This window comes from Micromys minutus (assembly GCF_963924665.1).
Source record: "Micromys minutus genome assembly, chromosome: X".
NCBI classification, from domain to species: Eukaryota; Metazoa; Chordata; class Mammalia; order Rodentia; family Muridae; genus Micromys; species Micromys minutus.
In genome coordinates, this window is record NC_137970.1 from 91,206,013 (window position 1) to 91,228,290 (window position 22,278).

General features: G+C 44.5%; 1 protein-coding gene across 6 annotated transcripts in view; it reads right to left on the reverse strand.

The window, feature by feature from the left end:
• Positions 1 to 2,531: 2,531 nt before the first annotated feature.
• SEPTIN6 (septin 6) overlaps positions 2,532 to 22,278 on the reverse strand; it is a 151,667-nt gene continuing 131,920 nt past the window's right edge. For 3 of the 6 annotated variants that reach the window (XM_080910730.1, XM_080910731.1, XM_080910732.1), the window contains 4 exons: positions 20,048 to 20,216; positions 16,673 to 16,805; positions 11,727 to 11,917; positions 4,308 to 4,725 (listed from right to left, as the gene is read on the reverse strand). In XM_080910730.1, coding sequence (XP_080766856.1) covers positions 4,701 to 4,725; positions 11,727 to 11,917; positions 16,673 to 16,805; positions 20,048 to 20,216 — 518 coding nt within the window. In that variant the 3' untranslated portion in view covers positions 4,308 to 4,700. Of the gene's footprint in view, positions 2,614 to 4,307; positions 4,726 to 5,690; positions 5,826 to 9,464; positions 9,510 to 11,726; positions 11,918 to 16,672; positions 16,806 to 20,047; positions 20,217 to 22,278 lie in introns of those variants that run through there. The other 3 variants (XM_080910735.1, XM_080910734.1, XM_080910733.1) reach the window with 3 other exon arrangements.

Consider the following 22,278-nt stretch of genomic DNA (forward strand, 5'->3'; position numbering starts at 1 on the left):
AAGATATACTTAAATCATGTGTATTTGTATCTCTGTGTGGGCATGTGCTTGTGAATTCTCCAGCTTCAGAGACCAGAAGAGGGACACAGAATCCATGGACCTGGAGTTGCAGGGGCAGTTGTGAACCTTTGCCCCAGCTTGTGTGCTAGCAACCCCATCCTCAGCAAGAACAGCAAGCGCTCTTAACCTATAGATCATCTCTCCAGTTGTTATCCATGGATGAAAAAAAAATTAGCGAGTTTGTGCTCACATTTGCCCACACCATGCACATGACTTAAACTCAGAGGTCATCTTATGTGAGTCAGTTCTTTATTTCCACCACCAGGTTTCATGGATCAAACCCAGGTCATCAGGCTTGGCTGCAAGTACTTTTTCCTGCTGAGCCATCTTGCTGGCCCTAATGCCCCAGTCCTTTTTGTCGTTTTCACCGAGTTCTGTGAAGGGTCTGCTGGTATTCTTCTTTTCTCAAGAAGCCCCACCCCCAACCCATTGGGTTTACTGAGACATATGTAACCCAGGCTGGCCTTGGATTTACTATGTTTGATCAGATAAGTCATCCTCTTCCCGATGCTTTCTGAATGCTGAGATTATAGGAATTTGACACCATCCCTGGTTTTGGATTTTATTGCTTTTACCATTGGAAATGGAACCCCAGTGCTTCAAACTCAGTATTTTGTGTCTTTTTTTCGGGGGGGGGTGGTGGTGGTGGAGATGGAGTGTTGTCAGGGTGAAGTGCCAGGACATGTGTAGGGAGACCAGAGAACAACTTGCAAGGAATCAGTTCTCTCCTTCCCCGGGGATCGAACTTAAATAGTTGGGCTTGGTGACAGGTGCCTTACTGTATTACCAGGCCACCTGTGGTTTTCTTAACACAACTTTCCCGCTGTTCCAATAGGCTAAGGATCCTGTATTTTCCCACACCTTCACAGGATCAGTGTTCACTAACGTCATGAGCGAGTATAGTTTTACTCTGCTGCCCCCTAGTGTGTGATCTGGGTAGAGGCTGGTCAATGCTATCTGCTCTGGTTTCCAAGAAGAGGTGTCCAGGTTTTCCAGAGAGAAGACTCATTGGTCCTTTCTTCATCATTTGGCCATCAGGCAAATGAAGCAGAGGGAAGCAAGCCACAATTCACTCGCAAACAGATTTCTGAAAACTGACCCACTCTCCCCTTTGCCTACCTTAATGCTCGGGAGGATGGGAGGGCATCCCTGAGAGACCCAGGGCTTATTATCTACAGAACGCCTTTCCACTGATGAAACTGGGAAAATGTTCGCATCACAGGAGAACAGAGGAGGAGTACCACAGAGCTGTTTTTGTTCTTGTTCTGTGGAATGCCATTTTCGGTCTTCACCCTCCCTCTCCTGTCAAACAGTTCATTTGATTAGTTCAATCGGTGCTAACTAAAGGGAAAGCAGAGGACTGCCTGCTAATACTCACCCTGTCCCATGGGAATTTCAGGGACAAGAAGAAGAAAGGCAGGGGGAGGGGGCATGACAGTCCACTGAGGAAGACTTAGCGGGTTCCTGGCATCTCTCTGAGCCTCCCAATTTATCCACTTGGGAGGTGGCCACCCATTCCTAAAGCAAATTGTAGTGACCCATGCCACCAACGGATGGGAGCAGATCATAGAGCCACTGAGCATTTCTTGGAATTTTATTGAAAATTGACATGGACATTAGAAAGATAATGAGCTAAACAGTGCTGGTTCTGGGATGTATCTTCCGGAGAATGAAAGCCCCAGAGGGGCAGTGACTGATCCCACATTTGAGCAAAAAGAACCACAGAGAAGAAAGGGAAAAACAAACAGAGATTCTGGAAAACATGCAAAAAGGCTCTCTCAATAGACAAGACAGCAGAATGTCGGTGTTTGTGCTGGGAACAGATAGGGATGAACATCCACATGGGATTCAGAGAGGAAGGAAAGCCAATGACGTCAACGCTCTCCTTCAAGATACCAAGCTGAGCAGAAACCTCTTGCAAAACCTGCAAAGCCCCTTAGAAGTTTTTGTGGAGAAACTTCGCTCCCAACTAAGCTTAAGCCCCACTCGTGTCCTTCTCCAGCGGAATGGTAGTTGTTCCATTTCTCCCCCTTGCTGGGGTCTGCAAAAAGTCTGTGAATTCTGAAGATGCAAATGTCACTCAACTTTCTCTTCCATATTCAGAATCAGCTTAATAGTGTCTGAAGACAGTCAACCAGAGAATTGTTTTGTTTTTTTTTAAAAAAAAACATAAAACTCAAAACCTTGTGAACAGCACACACCCACAGATGAGGTCTCCTGCCATGGTTACTTAACACCTGGGACAGTGGTCCTGATGTTGTCTCTCTGAGGTCACATTTGGTCCATTTCCAGTCTGATGATTCTTTTCCTGCCTTGTGAGTTTAGGACAAGACAATTCCATGTGAAACACCATGTAAGTCAGAAGAGAGCTTCTTGCCTGGACACGGGGACTCATGGACACTTGTTGAGTGTGGTGTATATGTGCGCAGTTGCAGGGGAGGGGGACTGGTTGGTTTCTTGCTTGAGACAGTATGGAGCCCTAACTACCTCTTCTATAATGGCAGTCTTCTCCTTTAGACTCAGTACAGCCGCTGAAGATAAGATTAAAAAAAGCTGGAGAGGGAGAGAGAAAGAGAGAGAAAACACGAAATTAGCCAGAGAAAAGACATTCAAAGTGACATGCAAGGGCAGTGGACAGTGGAAGGTAGCACAGATTAACTGCCAAGAAGACAGGGACAGGTCACGACAGGCCATCACCATGGGGAAATCTGTAGAGAAGTTTTGAAGAACACCACACACCAGTTTAATTGCATCTTGCTTTAATTTAAAAGTAAGCACATTTTAACAGCCAAATGTGAATGCCAAATGATTAAAAAAAATTCCAAACCAGGTGGGGAAAGTAGACTTCTTGGCTTTAAGAAAAATGAAGGGTGTGTGTGTGTGTGTGTGTGTGTGTGTGTGTGTGTGTCTCAGGAAATCTGGAAAAGCAGCACAGACCATTTCTAATGAGTGGTTTTTGTTTCACTAGAAGTAAACAGGGAACGTAGGGTAATTTTTTAAAAAGAAATAGTAACAATTGTAGTAATTAAAGACTTTCAAGTGAAGAAAAACATGAGCTTTTCCATTTACAGTGAGAATTTCTCAATGAAATTTAGCATCATCATTTAATAGGTTCGATGCTTTTATAATCCACCTGAGTTCCCTGATTACAGTGCACCAGTGAAATGCACACTGGCCTGGTCCTGGTCCAGACTTATAGAATCTGACAGTCTGGAAGATTTCCAGACAAGTCATCGTCCGGCATTATGGCAGCTGGCTTGGAGCCTTCTCTTCACCTGTGCCTACCCACCCATCCTATTTTTCTGTGTGAAAACCCTTAAGAGTCTTCTAACACTGGTTTCTTTGAACATCAAAAAAAAAAAAAAAATCTTTTCTCCAGGAAAATACACAAATTCTTGGATTTCTTGGTGCGAAAGACTGGGAACCCAGACACAGGACACTGGAAATCTTGCTGGTGCTTTGCCAAGCAGTAGCAGTGGAACCTTGGACAAGTCGCTTCACTTTTCTGTGTCAATATCCTCCTACTGCACAGGGTGGGGTATATCAGCTGTGTGGACCAAAAAGCTCCTCACTTTATATACAATTTTTGCTTGCTTTTGGAAGGTTGCATAGCTCAAGTATTTGTGAAGTATTTTGACATCCTCCAGCCTCAAGTAGTTGAATTTATATACAAATGCAAATGAAAGGCCTCATTTCAAAATACAAGTACTTCTGAAGGAAGATGATACTTTCTGGCTGGCAGGCACTCTGGGGAGGTGGTGTTTGCCTTTAACCCCAGCACTTGGAAATACAGGCAGGCAATCTCTGTGAATTTCAGGCCAGCCTGGTCTACTGTGTTGTGATTCCAAGGCCACATAGTAAGAACCTGTTTTAAAAACAAACTTTCTTTTTCCATACAGAACCCCATGGCTACAAAAAAAGAAGGGGCCTTTCTCAAGGAGACTCAGACAGCCTTAACTCAGTAGCCTGACTCTGGACTACAGATTGCATCTGAGATACTTGGGAATTCTGCTTTGGGGCTCTCTGTTCTTGGTAGTGGCTTGTTTTGTTTTGTTTAGTTTTGCTTCTAGGCATAGGGTTTCCTGAAATTCTCCACTTCCAGTTGGTTTTTCCCAAGGACTAGCTCCTGCCCATCCCCCGCCCCGCCCCCCCACTTGCCTCTGGCCTCTGGCCAGCATGCATCAAAACCACCTTCTCTGTTTGCCAACAAGAAAAGAGAAAGTGCACACATTGTCTTGCTTGCTTTTTAACTAGTTGTGCTTTGGGTTTAGTCTTAGGTTCAAGTTATTAACTATGATTGTAGACAACGGTCCCTGCCCTTTTGCAACAGTCCAGAAGGCCTGTAAATTTATTATCATCTTGCAATTTTTTAGAGGTAGTGATCATACAGCCACCTTTATAAGAAGACAAAAGAAGAAGGTCATGGTCCATACCAGTGGGACTGGGAGGCAGAAGCAAGCTGCAGAGCAGAACTCACAAAAACAAAGCAAACAAAACCAAAAATGAAATGCTTGAAGTACCAGAGCAAGGGTGGAGGGCCCAGCTGTCTGGCACCATCTTTAAAAAAAAAGTTGTCAGTTAAAATAAGAACCTTCGCTTAAAAGGCTAAGTGGGGTCCAGTCCAGCTGTAGCGGGCCATACTATTCAGTACACAGCCATGGATTACTGCAAAGGAAGGGCAGAGAGACGCCATATTAGCCACAGATCATTGCCAGGTCGCCTCTAGCTGTTGCTCTGTCACTAGCCAAACACCAAAAGCCATACTCTGCCTCATGGCCCTGATGGTGGAAGGCTCTGTACTTCAAAGGGCTTCCAAAAGCCACAATCAGGTGGGATTTAAATTTTAAATGGAAGGCTACAATAGTTTTAAAATATCAAGTCCTTAGATTCCTGGATCAGCTCACCAGTTTACAAACTGAGATTGTGATTCTTGCTCTTCCCCCTCATTGGGGTGGCAAGAAGAGATGACCAGTGGCATGTTGAACCGCCCCCCCCCCCCAGGAGAATTCTTGAATTCTATCAATCAAGGCTCTAGGCTGGTAATAACATTCTGGTTTATTTTCCCTTCTGTATCTGTGGGGTACCCAGGATTAGAGAGGGGGAGTATACACTATCTGCCCCAGCAATTGTGTTTTGTCTACAGGAAGGGCTGGGTGTAAACAAATGTGTGGCTGACTTTTGACATAGCTTGTGGAAAGTGACTCCTGGTAAATGGAATCGAGAATGGGCTGGGCTAAGATGGGAGAAGAAATAAGCACCACGGGCATTTCTTTTAGAACCTATGATAAGGGGCTATGGGTTCTGGCATTAGAGGAGTGGGAGAATAACTCCAGTGACTAGGATGCAGGAGTCTAAAGGGGACAGTTCTGACCTCTGACTGCTGCCTATCCAGCCACGGTGGTTGGAAATACTTCAAGGAAACAAGTATCGGTTAAATTCAAATGGGGAAGCCATATAAAATGTGGCAAACAGCAACCTGTAAACACGTGACAGTCTGGCAAAGACGGGCTGGGGAAGTGGGGGTGCATATGGCTGAGGGTACTAGGCAAGGGACTGAGGTATGGAATGTATCTCCAAGCCACGTGGTTGCTGGCTTCTTGGTCAGGGGCCAGACATCATCATTTGACTCTCGGGCTTCTATAAACATTCGTAGGAAGGAAAGGGGAAGGCATGGGGTGTATGCCCCCTAAGCATGTTAAGGGGGAAATAGAGAGGGAGGCCCAGCTCTGTTGCACAGGAAAGGGCGCGTCTACAGGAAGCCCAAACTGAAAATGAAAAGAGAAGGGGGGTTAATGAATGGATGGATGAATGTACCAAAAACAGTCAGAAGGAAATTAAGTCATAACTAATAGATAAAGTAGAATAGCTATGTTAGATGGTCTTAAAGTCTTGTGCATTGCCTCCTGGAAAAATGCTTTCTGACATGAATGCAGCAGTAGTGGTATTAAAAAGCAAAATAAAGATCAAAACTCACACAGCTTTTAAAAATCTGTTCTTGACAAATTTTGTCCACACACACACACACACACACACACACACACACACAACCTTGTCCACGAATATCAACTCTCTAGTGACCTTAAGTCACCAAATATAGCATCAGGCTCACAGCCTCCTTACCCACAGGAAAAGAAGGTGAGGTTTCAACTTTGGCAGTCTTCAGAGCAAGCTTAGCTGGCTAACTGCTACCCTGAGGTTGGGTTTCAACCATTGACCTGTCAACCTGAACTACAGAAGCCTGTCACTGGCTTGTGCTCATGTAACATTTTGACCTATCCTCTCCTGGGGTTTCATTTCTAGAAATAAGTCATATTGGTCCCTATGTCACATATGAAGAGACTGACATGCCTGTGGTTGTGAACAAAGTTTCATTACATCCAGGATAAGAGACTGGGATAGCCTTATCTCAGAGAACTTCTTAGCTATGTATCTAAATCCTTGTTTATGACCTGAAGAAAAAAATTAATGGTTTAGATATGATATGTGCTCCAAAGATTCATGTATTGAAGTCTTCCTTGCCAACAAATGGGCTTTGAGGAAGTAATTAGAATCCCAGGGCTCTGATTTTAACAGGAATCCCGTGAAGGATTCATGTAAAGACATTACTGGAAGGTGGGCCTATTGAAAGCAGTAGGTCACCAGAGCAAGCCGGGTGATGCTATATCTTGTCCCTGCCTCTTTTCTCTGCTTCCCGGTGGACGTGAAGTAATCACCTCTGCTCCAGTACACACTCCTCCATGATGTTCTGTCAGGACCTATGCCACATCAACGGGGCCAAGTGACCATGCACAGAACTAAACTTTCCTTCCTTTAGTTGATTTTCTCAGGTATTTTCAGGAAAAAAATGGACACAACAGCTACCCTACTAAATAAAGGCCATCTGGTGGGAGTGGAGTCAGAAGAGCATGCATATCAGAGAATATGCAATCAGTTTTCCACAGTCCCACATATATAAGGAAGCCCTACACAGCCTGCATTCCAGATGGCTTTTCTGATCAACGCCCCTCCCCCAAGGGAAGGTATTGTGAAGTAGGGTACATAAGCTTTGTGGCTTTTAGACTCTTGGCAGCTTAAGACTCTCTAAGAGCAACTGATCTAAAACTGCTTTTGCAGTCCACTACAGAGAAGCTTGCCAAGAAGAGGCGGCCTACTCAAGGTTCAAATTGGCTGCTCCAGCTCTTTATCACTTGTCTCTTACTTACAAAGCATGACTTCATAGTTTTCCAGGGTTCATAGGGATGGCTACTAATAAAGATGTACTCAGGGAAATCTGAATGAAACTCTGACAATCAGTGTGAAATCTGAACTTGTCAAAACTGAATTCACCAGGATACACCTGTCCTGCTCTCATTGAAGATGTTAGAATAAAGAAACTCCATATGATCTGAGCTCCTATTCTGTGTCAGACGCTTAGCTAGGCACTTGAACTATGGTGGGAAGCATAGACTTCAGGAATTTTGTCTTCCTAAATAGAACGCTTCTATTTGTTGCCAGTGTCTTAGCAGGGGCTCCAGGACTTGCTTTTAAACCAGTCGGTAAATCATTTCATTGTTCTTTTAGGATGCATTCGTTTGACTCAGTTTCCTGGGCTATGTGTTTCAGATGCCTGGATGGACTTCCTTGCCAGGATTTGCTTGGAAGGAGGATGCCTTTGCCAGCTGCCTGAAGTCTCTAGCAACAGTTGTAGCCATTGGTTTGGTGACTAACAGCAGGCTCTCCATATAAACCTATGCATGGCCTAGCCAGGGGACATCTCAGTGCTTTAGTTCCCAACCCAAACAAACAAACGGAGTAAGGCAATTCATGAGACCACTGGAGTACTTCCCACACCAACTAGACATTTTATGCTATCAAAGTATTGTGGATTTTGTAAGTGCGACAAGGGTGACCGTGTTTGTTTTGAAGCATCACTATCTCATAGAAATATGTACTATGTATTTTACACATGAATTGATACAGCGTTTGCCTTACAATAATCCAGCATGTTTGAGGTGACTGCAGAATCTGAGTTAGCTGTATGTCAATGATTCTTTGATGACTGAGCTCCAGGAATATGGGGCTGAATTGTACTATTATCTCTTCTCTTATCCACATTTTAGTTTCTATGGTAGAGTTTTAAAAATAAGTCAATCTAACTGTGCTGTTAAAAGCATTTACATTTACTTTTCCTTCACTACCTGATGATGGCAGAGTAGACAAAAGGTGCTTAAGCACTGCTTTCATTCATCCTAGACGACTATTTTTCACTCTCTGTAGAAGCTGTGATAGCAGGAACCAATCCTATTTACTTTGATTGACACTAGCCCTAGGGATCCCTACTAAGAATCACCAGCTTACCTCTTTGGCAGAGGTTTTCATGAAGCTCATACTTACTTACAGAATTACATTTTAAACCTTTTATATTTGTGTGTGTGTGTGTGTGTGTGTGTGTGTGTGTGTGTGTGTGTGTGTGTGTGTGTGTGTGTGATAATATATGGGAACAAAACTCAGCTTGTTTGGAAGAACAGTAAGTGTTCTTAACCACCCTGAACCACTTCTCCAGATCCAGAATTATTGTTTTTTAATTAACTTATTATTATTTGTGGGTACACATGCCATGGTGTAGTGTGATCAGAGGACAACTTTTGGAGTTGGTTCTATCCTTCTGCTATTCTGTGGGCTCTAGGAATTGAACTCAGGATGCTAGGCTAAGATGGATTTCTGTGAAAGGTAAAGGCCCCTGCCCCCAAAGCCTGCTGGGGGCCTCACTAGCCCTCACAGAACCAAATGTAATGATTTCCCTGTAGTATCTGAGGTCTCTTCCTTGTTTTCCACTTTGCTTATATTTTGAGGGTAGGGCATATAATCAAAAGAAATTGGAGAAGCTGAACCCCTCAGATAAGAAAGTTACTAGAGGAGACATAGAAGCAATTTCTCATGATGCATTCCTAAATTAGGGGTGTGTATGTGGGTCAATACTGACTGTGACATTGCAGGTAGGGACTGTGAACCCAGTAGTTTCCTACATCGTCACAATTTTTAAAGTCACGATTACAGCTCTTAAAGAAAAAAAGAAAAAAAAACCTTACATGTGAACTGAAACCTTACATATGGGTCACATGATCTACCCACCTATGTTACACAGCTGTTTTGTCAGCCAAGTTCTATAAATGCTCTCGAGAACACACACACACACACACACACACACACACACACACACACACACTTACTTTCATTCAGGCAGGCAGGCATTCCACTTAAAACCAGTCAGATTCCATCTTCATACTGTAAGTCTCAGGAGGAAATTAGCAGGTTCAATGGAGCCATTTCTTTTATGGTTAGCTATGTGTGGTACAAGTGTGGGGTTTGGGGAGGTATGTTGTCAGAAGCCACTGCCAGTATTATTTAGAGTTAATAAAGCTTACCAGGACCCTGGGTGTCATGCAGCATGCAGCAAACAGCAGAGTTAACTGTAAAACAGTAAGAACTAATGAAGGTTGCCTGAGCATGAGGAGAAATCCAATATTATGAATTAATACCAATAATGAAATGTTAGCAGTCTAAGGTGATGGGGAGAAACAGAAAAGGGAACAGGCACGGGTGGCTTGGTAGACAACCCTGAAACAGTGCTATTCTTTCTTAGTCTCCTTGGGGCATCCAGAGGAAATACTGAATCTGAAACTTGGTCAAATCCAACCATGGTCTGTCTCAAAAACATTTCTACCAGAATCTCTACCCTCCTAAAATCAGCAGCAGCAAAAAGCACTTTGGGATCAGAGTAGCATACATTTAGTGCCACACGTTCCAGAAGGTAACAAATTGCTTATAAAGAGGCATATGGTGCCCAGACTTGTGGCCACCAGAGTATGGCCATTAGAGTATGGATGGGGACAAGCTATTGTGCCAGCTCTCATTGCTAGTGTGAGGTGCCACGTTCCAGGGCTGTGGATGCATCTCAAGGGGTAAAGCTCGAGCTTAACATATGTAGAGCTCTGGGCTCCACCCATACCACTCTCTAAAGGAACAGATGAATTGTTTCCTGCTAGTATAACTAATATACCATCACTGATAAGTTAAAAAAATGGTGGGTCCAAAGAGGTTTTCCATCTGGCTTGTTGAACTCTTTTTTTGGTAGCAAAAGAAAAAAAAAAGAAAAGAAAAAAAAAGTAATTGATATGTAGGGATTTTGTTTGCTCATTTGGTTAATTGATTGTTTTTTTTTTTTTTTTTTTTTTTTTTTTTTTTTAGTTTTTGAGACAGTTTCTCTAGATAACAGTTCTGGCTGTTCTGGAACTCACTTTGTAGACCACGCTGGCTACTACCCTCCAGCGATATGTAGTTTTAAGATTGTCTTCGAGGGAAAAAAAAAACTCTGTACCAAGTTGGTGAAAATGTTCAAATTACTTATTAGGTAGTCACACTAGATAATAAGATGGCAACACTCAGGGCCTTGAATTATTAAATCATTTGTATTCGTGGTGTGATTCTTAAGTGAGAATCCCAGGACAGAGGCAAAAAGATTGTTCTTCCTTCTGGGAAACATCCTGTGGCTGATTCAAATGAGTGGTCCAAAATAGAAGGCCATGACCATGGATATCTCTGGGACCATAAAAATCCTTAAGATAGGGTATTATTAGATACTCTGTCTTGGAGTTCCCTGAAACCTACTGTACAAACAACCGTAGAGCACAAGGGAACCTCTGGGTATTTTCTTTCCTGAAACATTTTCCTCTTCTCTGGTTCTAAAATGAGGAGTGGGTAATTTGTGCAAGCAGATATTAGGGGTAGAGCAGAACTATGAACTCACCAAACATTTAGGGAAACAAAATGATTTCAGGCCCATTCCCCAAAGCTTGAAAATGGGCTACGAAGAGGATACTGGCATCTGAAAACTCCCCCCTGGGTTCTTAGTACCCCAGGCTGGGCATAAGAAAGCAGCCATCGCAAAGGTATAACAAAGGAATGGGAGATGAGACACAAGGCGCAGCCTTCAGTGGTAGCATTTACCTTCCACAGGCTGTATCTTTTGGGAACTGAGGCAGAGCAATGGTTAGAATGTAGTCCCCTCCCGTCAGATGTGGGAGGAGCAAGCAGCCTGGTAAGCTGCATGATACTCGGAATTAGCAACCAATGTTATGGTTGGGGGGGGGGGTCACCGAAACATGAGGAACTGTGTTTAAGGGCTGAAGCAGTAAGAAGGTTGAAAACACTGCCATAGAGGTTGAATATTGTGCTGAGAACCACTTGCTCTAGGGTCTGGGGAAGAACTAGAGCTTCTATTAAAAGCTCCTGTCTTCCATGATCCTGGTCTGCCCATCCTTTTTGCTGCTCTCCTTTTACATCCCCGTTACCCTTCTGTATCTCTCCTGGTTTGTTCCCTACTTTCTAGTCCCTCTTCCTGAGTCACCAGAGCTTTCCCAGCTGGGACAAACAGAAAAGCTACCCTTTTGGGAATACCACTCTTCTCTTAGCAACTCAAACTTGGTGCTACAGGGACAGTTCAGACCCGCCCACAGATCCCCTTGGCTTCTAGGTGCCAGGTAGTAGACAGAGGGGGTAGGGATGAGCAGGAAAAGAAAGATCACACACACATACACACACACACACATACACATACACACACACACACACGCACACACCACCGCCACCACCACCACCACCAGCGGCGGCAGCAGCCTGCTACTTACTTCTTTTTCTCTTTGTCTCTTTTCAGAGTCTGCGAGCCCCCAGCCTGAGATCCCTGAGACTGAAGCAGCTCGGCCGCCGCCTTTCTCTGCTTGAAGGCGTTCATTTCCTCATCCAGACATTTCTTCTTATCCTCCAGCTTCTTCTTCTCTTCCTGGTGCAGTTTCTTCAGACGGTCAAATTTCTCATGCAGCTGGCAGAGGGCCACAAGGAGGTTAGAGAGAGTCCCTCTGCCGCAGCAAGCAGCCCCCAGTCCAACTAAGAGTAGGTAGGAATCACCATAACTGTAGCCCTACAGGACAGTTAAACATTAGGAGACGCTCCCACCGGTAACCAACTTGATCGGAGCCAAGGATTGTTCTGTAGATTGCTGAAGATTGTCCTCACAATCTCTGCTTCTGAGATGGTCGAGCAACAACAACACATTCTGCTTGAGCAGACATTTTATTTAAAACAACCAGTGTAGTTATCAGGCGTGGTTGATAATAGTATTTGCTGTGTTTACTGAGTTTGTTATAAGCCAACCACTAACTTTGATATATCGTTCTGTTTCTGCTATTTGAGTGCTGAGATTACGGGTATATGCCACCATGCCTAGCTTACAACACTGTTGAAGTGAATCCTGCTCTTAGGTCCATTTATGAGAAAACTGAAAATATGAGAAATATGAAAAATAAAGGCCTTTGTCCAAGCTCAACCCAATCTTTAGGGGATTATATAATGGGATCTCCCATATGTAAAGATCTCCCTAATAAGCACAGTTTAGAATCCACCTATATCTGCCTCTCTAGGCTGGGATTACGGGCATGTGCAACCATGCCTGGCTCTTTATGTGGGTGTTAGAGCTCTGAACTCAAGTTGTCATGCTTTGATTTATTTATTATGTTTATATGAGTACACTGTAGCTGTGTTCAGACACACCAGAAGAGGGCATCAGATCCCATTACAGATGGTTGTGAGCCACCATGTGGTTGCTGGGAATTGAACTCAGGACCTCTGGAAGAGCAGTCAGTGCTCTTAACCACTAAGCCGTCTCTCCAGCCCTTAAACAATTCATTGAAAAATTATTTATTTTACTTGTATGTATATTTTGCCTCTGTGTGTGTGTGTGTGTGTGTGTGTGTGTGTGTGTGTATACCACACGTGTACCTGACTCAGCGTTCACAAGAAAGCAACAATCTCCTGGAAGTCAAATTAAGGATGTGTTAAGTTGTGAGTCGCCATACATGGTACTGAGAACTAAACCCTGGTCATCTGCAAGAACAACAAATACCCTTAACTGCTAAGCCATCTCTCCAGATCTGAGACCTTAGTCTTAAGCAGAGACAAGGCTATTGTGGCAAGTGGATCAGAGAGCCTGAAGCACGGGCAGTCACACTACTAGAATGCAGAAAATAACCTTAGTAAATAGAGCAAGCATAATTCTTCTTTCTCCTGGGGATTCAGGAGGAAATGTTGCACTCTGTAGCATTTGCAGTGCAGACTACAGGCCAGTGGTCTAGGTGCTGTGGGCATTTGGGACTGGAACCTAGTAAGGTACGGCAATGAGCGTGTTTGCTGAACCAGTTTCTCTCAATCTCTTGAGGGAAGCATCAGTTGCTTTACTTCACTGCAACCTTTATTCAGTTTTCTTTAAGGTGCTCATATCGCTCTTCCTAAAGGTAACATTTTTCTTCTTAAAGTGAAACTGATAATCAAGCTCATACCTTTCTTTGCCACAAGCTTTGGTGATAATCTTGGAGAGTCAAAGGAGATCAAAGGTTAAGAGATTTGGGGATTAGTTAATTATGTCTCTTGTTTATGTTTTTGAGGAGTGTGATGACTAATCTTGACTGTCAACTTGAAGGGTGATTTATAATCACCATGGAAACTAGCCTTCTTCTAGATTGGGCTGAGGTGAGAAGACCCAGTTTGAAAGTGGGTGGCACCATTCTGTGGGCTGGAGGTCTATTTTTTTAAAGATTTATTTATTTATTATATATAAGTACACTGTAGCTGTCTTCAGACACATCAGAAGAGGGCATCAGATCTCATTACAGACGGTTGTGAGCCACCATGTGGTTGTTGGGAATTGAACTCAGGACCTCTGGAAGAGCAGCCGGTGCTCTTAACTACTGAACCATCTCTCCAGCCCTGTTCAGCTATTAAGAGTACTTGTTGCTGCCCTTCCAAAGGATCTGAGTTCGTTTTCTAACTCATTGCTGCCATTGTCAGGGATTTAGACGCCATCTTTTGGCCATTACCAGAACTTCATGCACATGGTGCACAGACCTGTTGCATTATGCTTGTGCTACCATGCTTTCGCACCACGATGAATTGTACCTCCAGAATTCTGAGCCAAACTTCCTCAAGTGGTTTTGCTCAGGTAGGTCTTTAGCACAAGATCAAAGAGGAAACTAGGGCCCAAGAGGGAAACACTGGCTGATATTTCAAAACTGTACCTTAGGCCAATTACTCTGGCATTGGGAGATGAACTGTTATAATGAATAACTGGATATGCGTAATTCCTTTTTAAAGAATGCATTACTATTATGGGCTAGAGGGATGGCTCAATGGTTAAAAGCACTTTCTGCTCTTCTAGAAGGCTCAGTTTTGATCTCTGGAACCCACTTGGCAGTTTACAATCCTCTTATAGCCTCCTTGGGCACCAATACATAAGTACTACAAAGACATACATACATATAGGCAAGAAATTACCTATGCACATAAAACAAGATAAAAATTGATGGTGGTGGTGGTGATGATGATGGTGGTGGTGGTGATGGTGGTGGTGGTGGTGGTGATGGTGGTGGTGGTGATGATGGTGGTGATGGTGGTGGTGATGATGATGGTGGTGGTGGTAATGGTGATTGTTGTTGTTGTTGGTGGTGGTGGTAGTGATGATGGTAGTAGTGGTGGTGATGATGGTGGTGGTGGTGGTGATGGTGGTGTTGATGGTGATGGTGGTTGTTGGTGGTGGTAGTGGTGGTGGTGGTGATGATGGTAGTAATGGTGGTGATGATGGTGGTGGTGGTGGTGGTGGTGGTGGTGGTGGTGGTGGTGATGGTGGTGATTGTAGTGGTGGTGGTGGTGGTGGTGATGGTGGTGGTAGTGTGTCCATGTGTCACAGCGTGCATATGGAAACCAGAGGACAACTTTATGGAATTGGTTCTCTCCTTTCATCTTGTGTCTCTCTTGTCTCTGCCATACAGCATGCCCTATACAAGCTGCTTATGAAGTTCCAGATGATTCTATCTATTGTTTTGGCCTTTCATTTCACCATAACAGTGCTAGGATTACAGATGGGCGCCATTGGCCTTCGGCTTTTGTGTCAATTTCAGGAATTGAGTCCAGTTTGTCATGTTTGACTGGCAAACACTTTTACCCACTGAGCCATATCTGGCCAGCTCAAAATGCGTGTGCTTACAAAGGACCATCTCAGAGCTTGGTTTCAAACCCAGCTAGAACTACAGTGATGCTTTCCCGAGATGAAGGTGTTAGGTGTGACAATCAATGGTAGAACACATATCTAGCATGTGGAATGCCTGGGTTCCATCCCTAGCCTCACATCAAATAAATAGACAACCCCCCCCCCCAAATCAAGAGGACAGAGTAGGAAATCTAAGTAAACAGGAAATGTTCCCACTGATGTCAGTTTAGATTTCATCATTTTATCTAAGATGACCCAAGACTACCTTTCCCTATAGTTACCAGAGAGGGTAGGATGGGGCAGGCCAACCATGAAAATGATTATTTGTCTCTACGGAACTCCAAATGTCCAGGAAGTGGGAAATGGATCAATCCTTCCATGACTTCAAGTCCTCCACTGTCCAAGAGAAGTTTATATGATACTGGAGAGACTCTACCTGTGCTAGTTAGTACAAGAGCTGTATTGATCCACAAGGACTGAACTAAGCTTTACATTTTACTGTGCATTTAAAAATGGCTAAGAATATATTTTTAAAGGCCCCAACTCCCAGAAGTACTGGGAATTTTGAATGTAGGGCTTCAAGTATGCTATACAAGAGCTCTTCCAGTGGGCTACATTCTTAGCCCCCTTAACAACTTTTCTTATTTGGAGACAGTATCTCACTAAGTTGCCCAGGCAAGTCTTGAACTTGTGTTTCTGCTCTGCTCTTCCATACTGGGATTATAGGACCGGTGACCAGACTTGGCTTAGATTTAAAATGTTTCCAACAGAGCTAAAAAGAAAAATATATGAAGTGAATGACTGATTTATTCCCCAGATTCACTAATTCTACACTATAAATAATTACTAAAGTTACAAGTCATATTCCATAAATATATGCAATTATTATTTGTCACTTAATAAAAAAATATTTTGGGGCACTGCAATACATTCGTGCAATCCTAAGATTCATGGGGCTCAAGCAAAAGTATCAAATTTGAGGCCAGCCTGGGCTAGACAGTGAGTTGCAGTCCTCCTAGGCTACATATAGAAACCTTGTGGGCTGGAGAGATGGCTCAGTGGTTAAGAGCACTTACTGTTCTTCCAGAGGTCCTGAGTTCAAATCCCAGCAACCACATGGTGGCTCACAACCATTTGTAATGGGATCTGATGCCCTCTTCTGGTGTGTCTGAATACAGCCACAGTGAAAACAACTACTTATATATAATAAATAAATCTTTAAGAAAAAGAAACCTTGCTTCAAAACCTAAATAAATAAATTAATTAAAATGAAACGAAATGCCTACACTGCAGCTAGTGACTACCATAGTGGATGGCAATGGCAGTAAATAATAACAGAATGAGAAAATGTCCCATCCTTAGGAAAGAAAGGTCAAGAAGACACAGATTTCATTAGATTCCTGCTTGTCCAAACTGTACTAGAGTCCTGTCCAGAGCTTAACGCCCCTCCGCCTTCTAGCAGTTCTGTCAAGGCTGAGGACCTTCCTGCCACACTCAGCCCCTCCTTCCTTGCTGCCTGGTCTCCAGGGTTACATTTACCTCTTTTTCAGCTTCTTTGAGCTCCGCTTCCTTCTCTTTGACTCTCTGGACAAACATCTGTCTCATCTCCTCTTCTTTCTTCTGGAGCTCCCCTAGGAACTCGTTTCTTTTTGCCTCATATGTCTCCTGTAAACTGTACATATATGATCAAGTCAATTCCACCGCCTCTAGGGCAACCCCTAGTCACCAAAATGGGCCCCAACCACCCTCCCCCAGTTCTCTCATCCTCTCTTCCCTAATTCTAACAGAGAAATGTAAAAGAGAAAACCACAGGGGTGGGGTGGGGACAGTTGGCTTGGTATGTAACAGAGCTACTGGAGGGGCCAGAGGATCGGTCCTCCCTCCCTCCCCCCCTCTTTCCCTCCCATAGAGATGAGGAAACTGTGGCTCATAGAGGAGAAGTGAGTCTCTGAAGATTATACACCTAGTTAGAATCAAAGCTAGCACCAGAAGCTGGGTCTCCTGTCTCTCTATTGAAGGCTTCCCTCCCTCCCACTGCCCTGCACTGCCAGGTCCCAGCTCTGAGACTGACCACACTGATTTACCACTTGATTGAACACTTGCTGAGATTTTACCTACCACCTATGTGACCAGTGTGAATAGATGTGCTGCTAGCTGCTCAGCATCTAGAGCCCAGAGCCACCGTGCCTATCCTAAAGGAACTTAAGGTGTAATGGGAGATGCTCAGGTCAAGACCACTTCCCCTAACCTGCACTTATGTTTTTTTAAAGGTAGGAGTCAGCATGGTGAAGGCCAGTGCTCCAAGGACAGAAGAAAGACACAAGCGAAGACTGGTGCTCCTGGGGACATGGCCATACTTCAGCAGGCCTTAGGACGTCATATGAACTATGGAGGAGTGAGAGGGGAGGTTCCTGAGTCTGGAAGAAAGAGGACAGGCTTTGGGTGCCACATTTAAAAAGTGGACCCGTAGTCATCAATCAGAACATGAGAAAGTCCACTTGTCTATTTTAGGAAGGAAACTTTCCCTCAATTCAAGTATGAAACAGAAGGCTCTTCATGTTAAAGGCTGGTCGCACATGGAGAGATCTGGAGCAGCAGTAGGGTTGCAGAATTCTCAAGACTTGGGGGTTTGGGGGAGATCAAGGCTGATTCTTGGCAACTCTGCCTGCTCAGACCTACCCACTTTCTTAAATGTGTCTTACTTTCTTTGTGATCCTCTTTCTTTGAATCTTGGGGCTTACAATCTACAATAAACTCTTAATATACTCCCCAAAGAATCTGATTCAAGTTTCTGGCTTAGGCCACCAGAGAGATAGTAGACTATGAATAGCAACAGGAAATGCTGTAAAAGGAGGAGGAAGAAGAACTAGATGGTAGACTGCTGCTAAAGCTTCCGGTCAGGCAGCCATAGAATGTGAGTGAAGTGTCCAGGGTGTAGTTGCATTAATAGAGCTCAATGGTGAAGTTTTAGCTTTGGATCCATCAGACATCTTGATGGTAACTAGGGTTGCAAGAATAGAAAGAACCAGAACAAAGAGATGGGAGTGGGAAAGAGCAGAGGCAGGTGGAAGGAATCCTGAGGGAGCACCAACGTTTAGAGGAGGAAGCTGAAGAAAATGAGCTTGGAAGCAAGAGTAAAGAGGAATAAGACAGAAAGGGAGAGAGAAAGCAGGCCAGGCCAATACTGCAAGAGCTGAAGGCAGAGGGGGTCTCAAGCAAAATGAACGTTTCACATTAAAATCAAAGCTAAAAAAACCAAGCCACAAGGAAACTGGCCACCAATCCACCACTGCAGGCCTTGGGAGAGAAGTTTGTGGAGAGACGGAGGCAGGCAGGAGCCAGACTGTAGTGGATTGAGGATGTGAGAGAGGAAGAGGAACAGGAGATAGAGAAATGTTTCCTTCCTGCCAGAGACAAACCTCTTGACAGGTGAGGAACTGGGAAGAAAGAGTGGGGCTAAAAACGTACATCGTTAGGTGGGAGCATTTACAAGCAAGGTGGACGGGGAGGGTGGAAGAGCATGAAGTGGCTGAAGGGGCAGAAAGGGATATTAAGGATGGGTGGAGGAGAGAAAAGCCAGGTCTAAGTGGCGAGGTAGAGGCACACCCCCTTCGAGATGCAGATGAAGATGTGGAGGTCAAGGAGAGACACAGAACCGAGCTGACATCAGAGACAAACTCAGCTCCTTCCACTTCAGCAGCTCTGAGGCCCTGACCTGCTTGTCCATGGAACGGTGGGAAGCTGCCATTCCTTAAGCAGCCATCCCCCAAAGGACTGCTTACATGGTGTCCTAGGCCCCCTCTCTGCTATAAACAGGTTCTGTGGGATCCCAGGGGCCATTTGAAAGCATGTTCCTCCCACAGATATGCCACCCCCACCCCCTAAGGCTTGCTCACGGATGTCTGACATATCCTGAAAGGAGATAGAGCCACAGTAAAGGGCAACAAATGGTAATTCAAAATGCAGGGCTAATGACGCATACTGTCTATACAGACCAGATGCTTTCGTTGGTCTATGGCTCCCACCTGTATAATGAAAAACATTTTATATTCTGATCTGAGGCACACACCAGTGAGTATTCATCATCCGTGGTCAAAACAAAACTCAACCTGAAATGCTAAGGCAGTGGGAGAAGAGAGAGCATCATGCAGTTCACTGACACAAGCCAAGTGACTGCTTCTGCCCCCCCCCCCCGTGTGTGTGTGTGTGTGTGTGTGTGTGTGTTTTCCTATCTACTTATTTGGTGCTAGGGATGAACTCATAGCTTGTGCATGACAGGCAAACACTGCTACCAAATCATATACCCAGCTCCCCCCCTTTCATCTTCTGTTAAATGAATGTTCTTGCTATGTAGCCTTGACTGGTGCAGTACTTCCTAGGTACCCCAGGCTGTCCACAAACTCACGGCCATCCTCCTGCTTCAGCCTCCCTAGTGCTGGGATTCCAGGCATGCGCCACTCTGCCTGACTTTTTTTTTTTTTCCTGTCTGGTTTTGAGAACAGGGAAGATGGGGAAGAACACATTGGGAACCTGAGAGCCAGATGAAGAAAGTGGGAAGAGAGGGCTGTTCCTAACTGCCACCCAGTAGAACAAAGCCCCAGCACAGAGTCCCTGTGAGCAGGGCTGACCGGAGCAGCTAGACGTGGAAGGGAGGGGCTAAAGCAGTGAGTGATTGATTGGCAGAGTGTTTTCTCCAGGCCCCCTCCCTTGTCTGTGTTTCTAAGCAGGGTAGTAGCTGTTCCGGCAGCAGTGCAGACACAGAGGGCGAACACTCAAGCAGCACCAGCGACCTACGAGATCTACAAGTTACTTTGGGCTCTCTAGCTAACCTCCGTGCTTCGCTTCCCCTGAGGATTCCTGAGGGCCAGGCTTCCTGAACTGGGCCAGGCTGACCTGACCTGGCATAAGAGGTACCTGAATGGTTTGCTGTCAGGGTCGGTGTCCTTGAAGCCCATCTCCTCCAGCTTACAGCGGCGGTACAATTCATAGTGCCGGGCATGGGTCTGCTCCCGCAGATCCTCCATGTTGACTCGAATCAGCATCTCCCGAAGCTTCACAAAGTCGCAGTGGGCCTCATTTTCAACTGCATAGCGGGCATTGGGGCATTAGATGTATATCGAAAGAAAGGCCGGCAGAGGAAGAAATGGATGAAGTGAGAAGTAAAATGTCTAAGGGTGACACTGCTTTGCAGCCTGTTTAGACGGCGCCTACACAGTGCACCTCCTAATTCTATCCTGCGATAATTGGAAATGAAACATTATGAAAGGGCAATAGTAAAAACTTTACTGCTGTGAAAATATCTAAGAATTTGCATTAATGCCTCAACACCTGATTTCCACAGAAACATCTGCTTTGCAGATAGAAGCACATCTGTCTATCCAGCCACCCAATAAATAATTGTAGAATTTTTATTCCCAGTATTATGTGTAGCCCTGAGAATTAAGAAACGACTATGCTTTTAGGAACGAGCAGTTTAGTGAGAAAGCACATGGAAACAGAACAATACAATGCAATGCAATGCCAAAGTTACAAACATGAAGGTATGGCTGCAATGCAGTAAAAGCCCAGAAGAGGGGGACCTACAAGCTCCCAGGAGACTGTAGGCATCCCCATAGACACAACCTCTTGGATGACTCTGGAAGGAAGAACAGAATTTATCAGGCAGATAATAGAACATAATCCCCGCCAGGCCTCCAGAAGGTTATATGGAGGGCAGGTTGCCGAGTCAGACTCCGGAAACAGATAGTGAAGGAGAAAAGCAAAGGCCATAGACAGAGTCTCCAAAGAGCAAGGAAAAAAGAACCAGGGCAGCAATAGGTGGCAGGGTCAAGGAGGGGCAGACCTCCAGTGTGGCCCATGTGGGAAATAGAAGCTTCTAAAGAGGTGTTTTGCCAAGGGTGGATAATGGTCTGAGCACAGTGATCCTAAGCAGGAGAAAGTGTGTACTATTTCTTTGCCTTGAGGGCAAAGGTCTTCATTTTGGATAGTGAGCAAGAACGTGAGGGATGCGGACTAAGTCAGAGCGATGTGGATTTCTGGCCAGAGCAGTGCTGCAGGCAGGGCTCTGTCAGGATGTTTCCAGGTCTGTCCCCACTGTGTTGGATAGCGGTGTTTGGCCATGCACAGGAGGATGGTGGTGTTTGAGATGATGAACAGACAGTTAGCCAAGATTTGGTCTCTCAGGGTCTAGAAGAGGACAGTAAGGACAGAGAGGAGGGGTTCTGGAATGACAGAGTCGAGCACAGTTGTATCATCATAGATGGTCAAATATGCTCATCAGAAGTATTTGTCCAAAGTCCAAGGTGGTCCATGTACTCTTTCTGCTTAAGGCCCCTTATGTGACAGGAACTCTCCCTGTTGCCTTAGAATAGTGGTTCTGAACCTTCCGAATGCTGCTACCTTTTAACACAGTTCTTCATGCTGTGCTGACCCCCAACCATAACATTATCTCATTGCTACTTCTTAAGTGTAATGTTGCTACTGTTATGAATTATAATATAAATATCTGATATGCAGGATATCTAATATGTGACTTCTGTGAGAGGGTCACTTGATCTCCCAAATGGTTGTGACCCACAGATTGAGAACTGTTGCCATAGAACATAAACCAGTATAAAAAGCTGCATCAGTAAAGTAACATCTCAGGACCAGGCTGTATGTATCTGCTTCTCTAAGTCTGGACAGTGATCCCTGGTCATTAGGAATGATTCCAGAGCCAGGAATGAGGGTGTAAACCTGTAATTTCAGCACTTAGGTTGTCTCAGGAGTGTCAGGAATTCAAGGCTAGCCGCAACTACAGTGAATATAAAACCAACCTGGGCTACATGAGGCCTTATTTAAAAAGAGAGGGAGAAGGTGAAAGAAGGAATAATTCTAAGTCATCTTTAAGGTTCCAAAAACTATTTAACTGCTTCCTCACTCAAAAAGAATAGTCAACTCAGGAGTAAAAAACAAAACAAAGCCACATCCCTCCCACCAAAAACAAAAACAAAAGACAAAAAAAAAACCCAAAACAAACAAAAAACCCCACTACTACCACCAAAACCCCCCAAACAAACATAGAAGCAAAAGAGTTTGGGATAAGAGCAGGACAGTCTAAGTTGGGGATTGAAGTCACTGGAACTCTGCTGGTTTGTCTCCTCCCA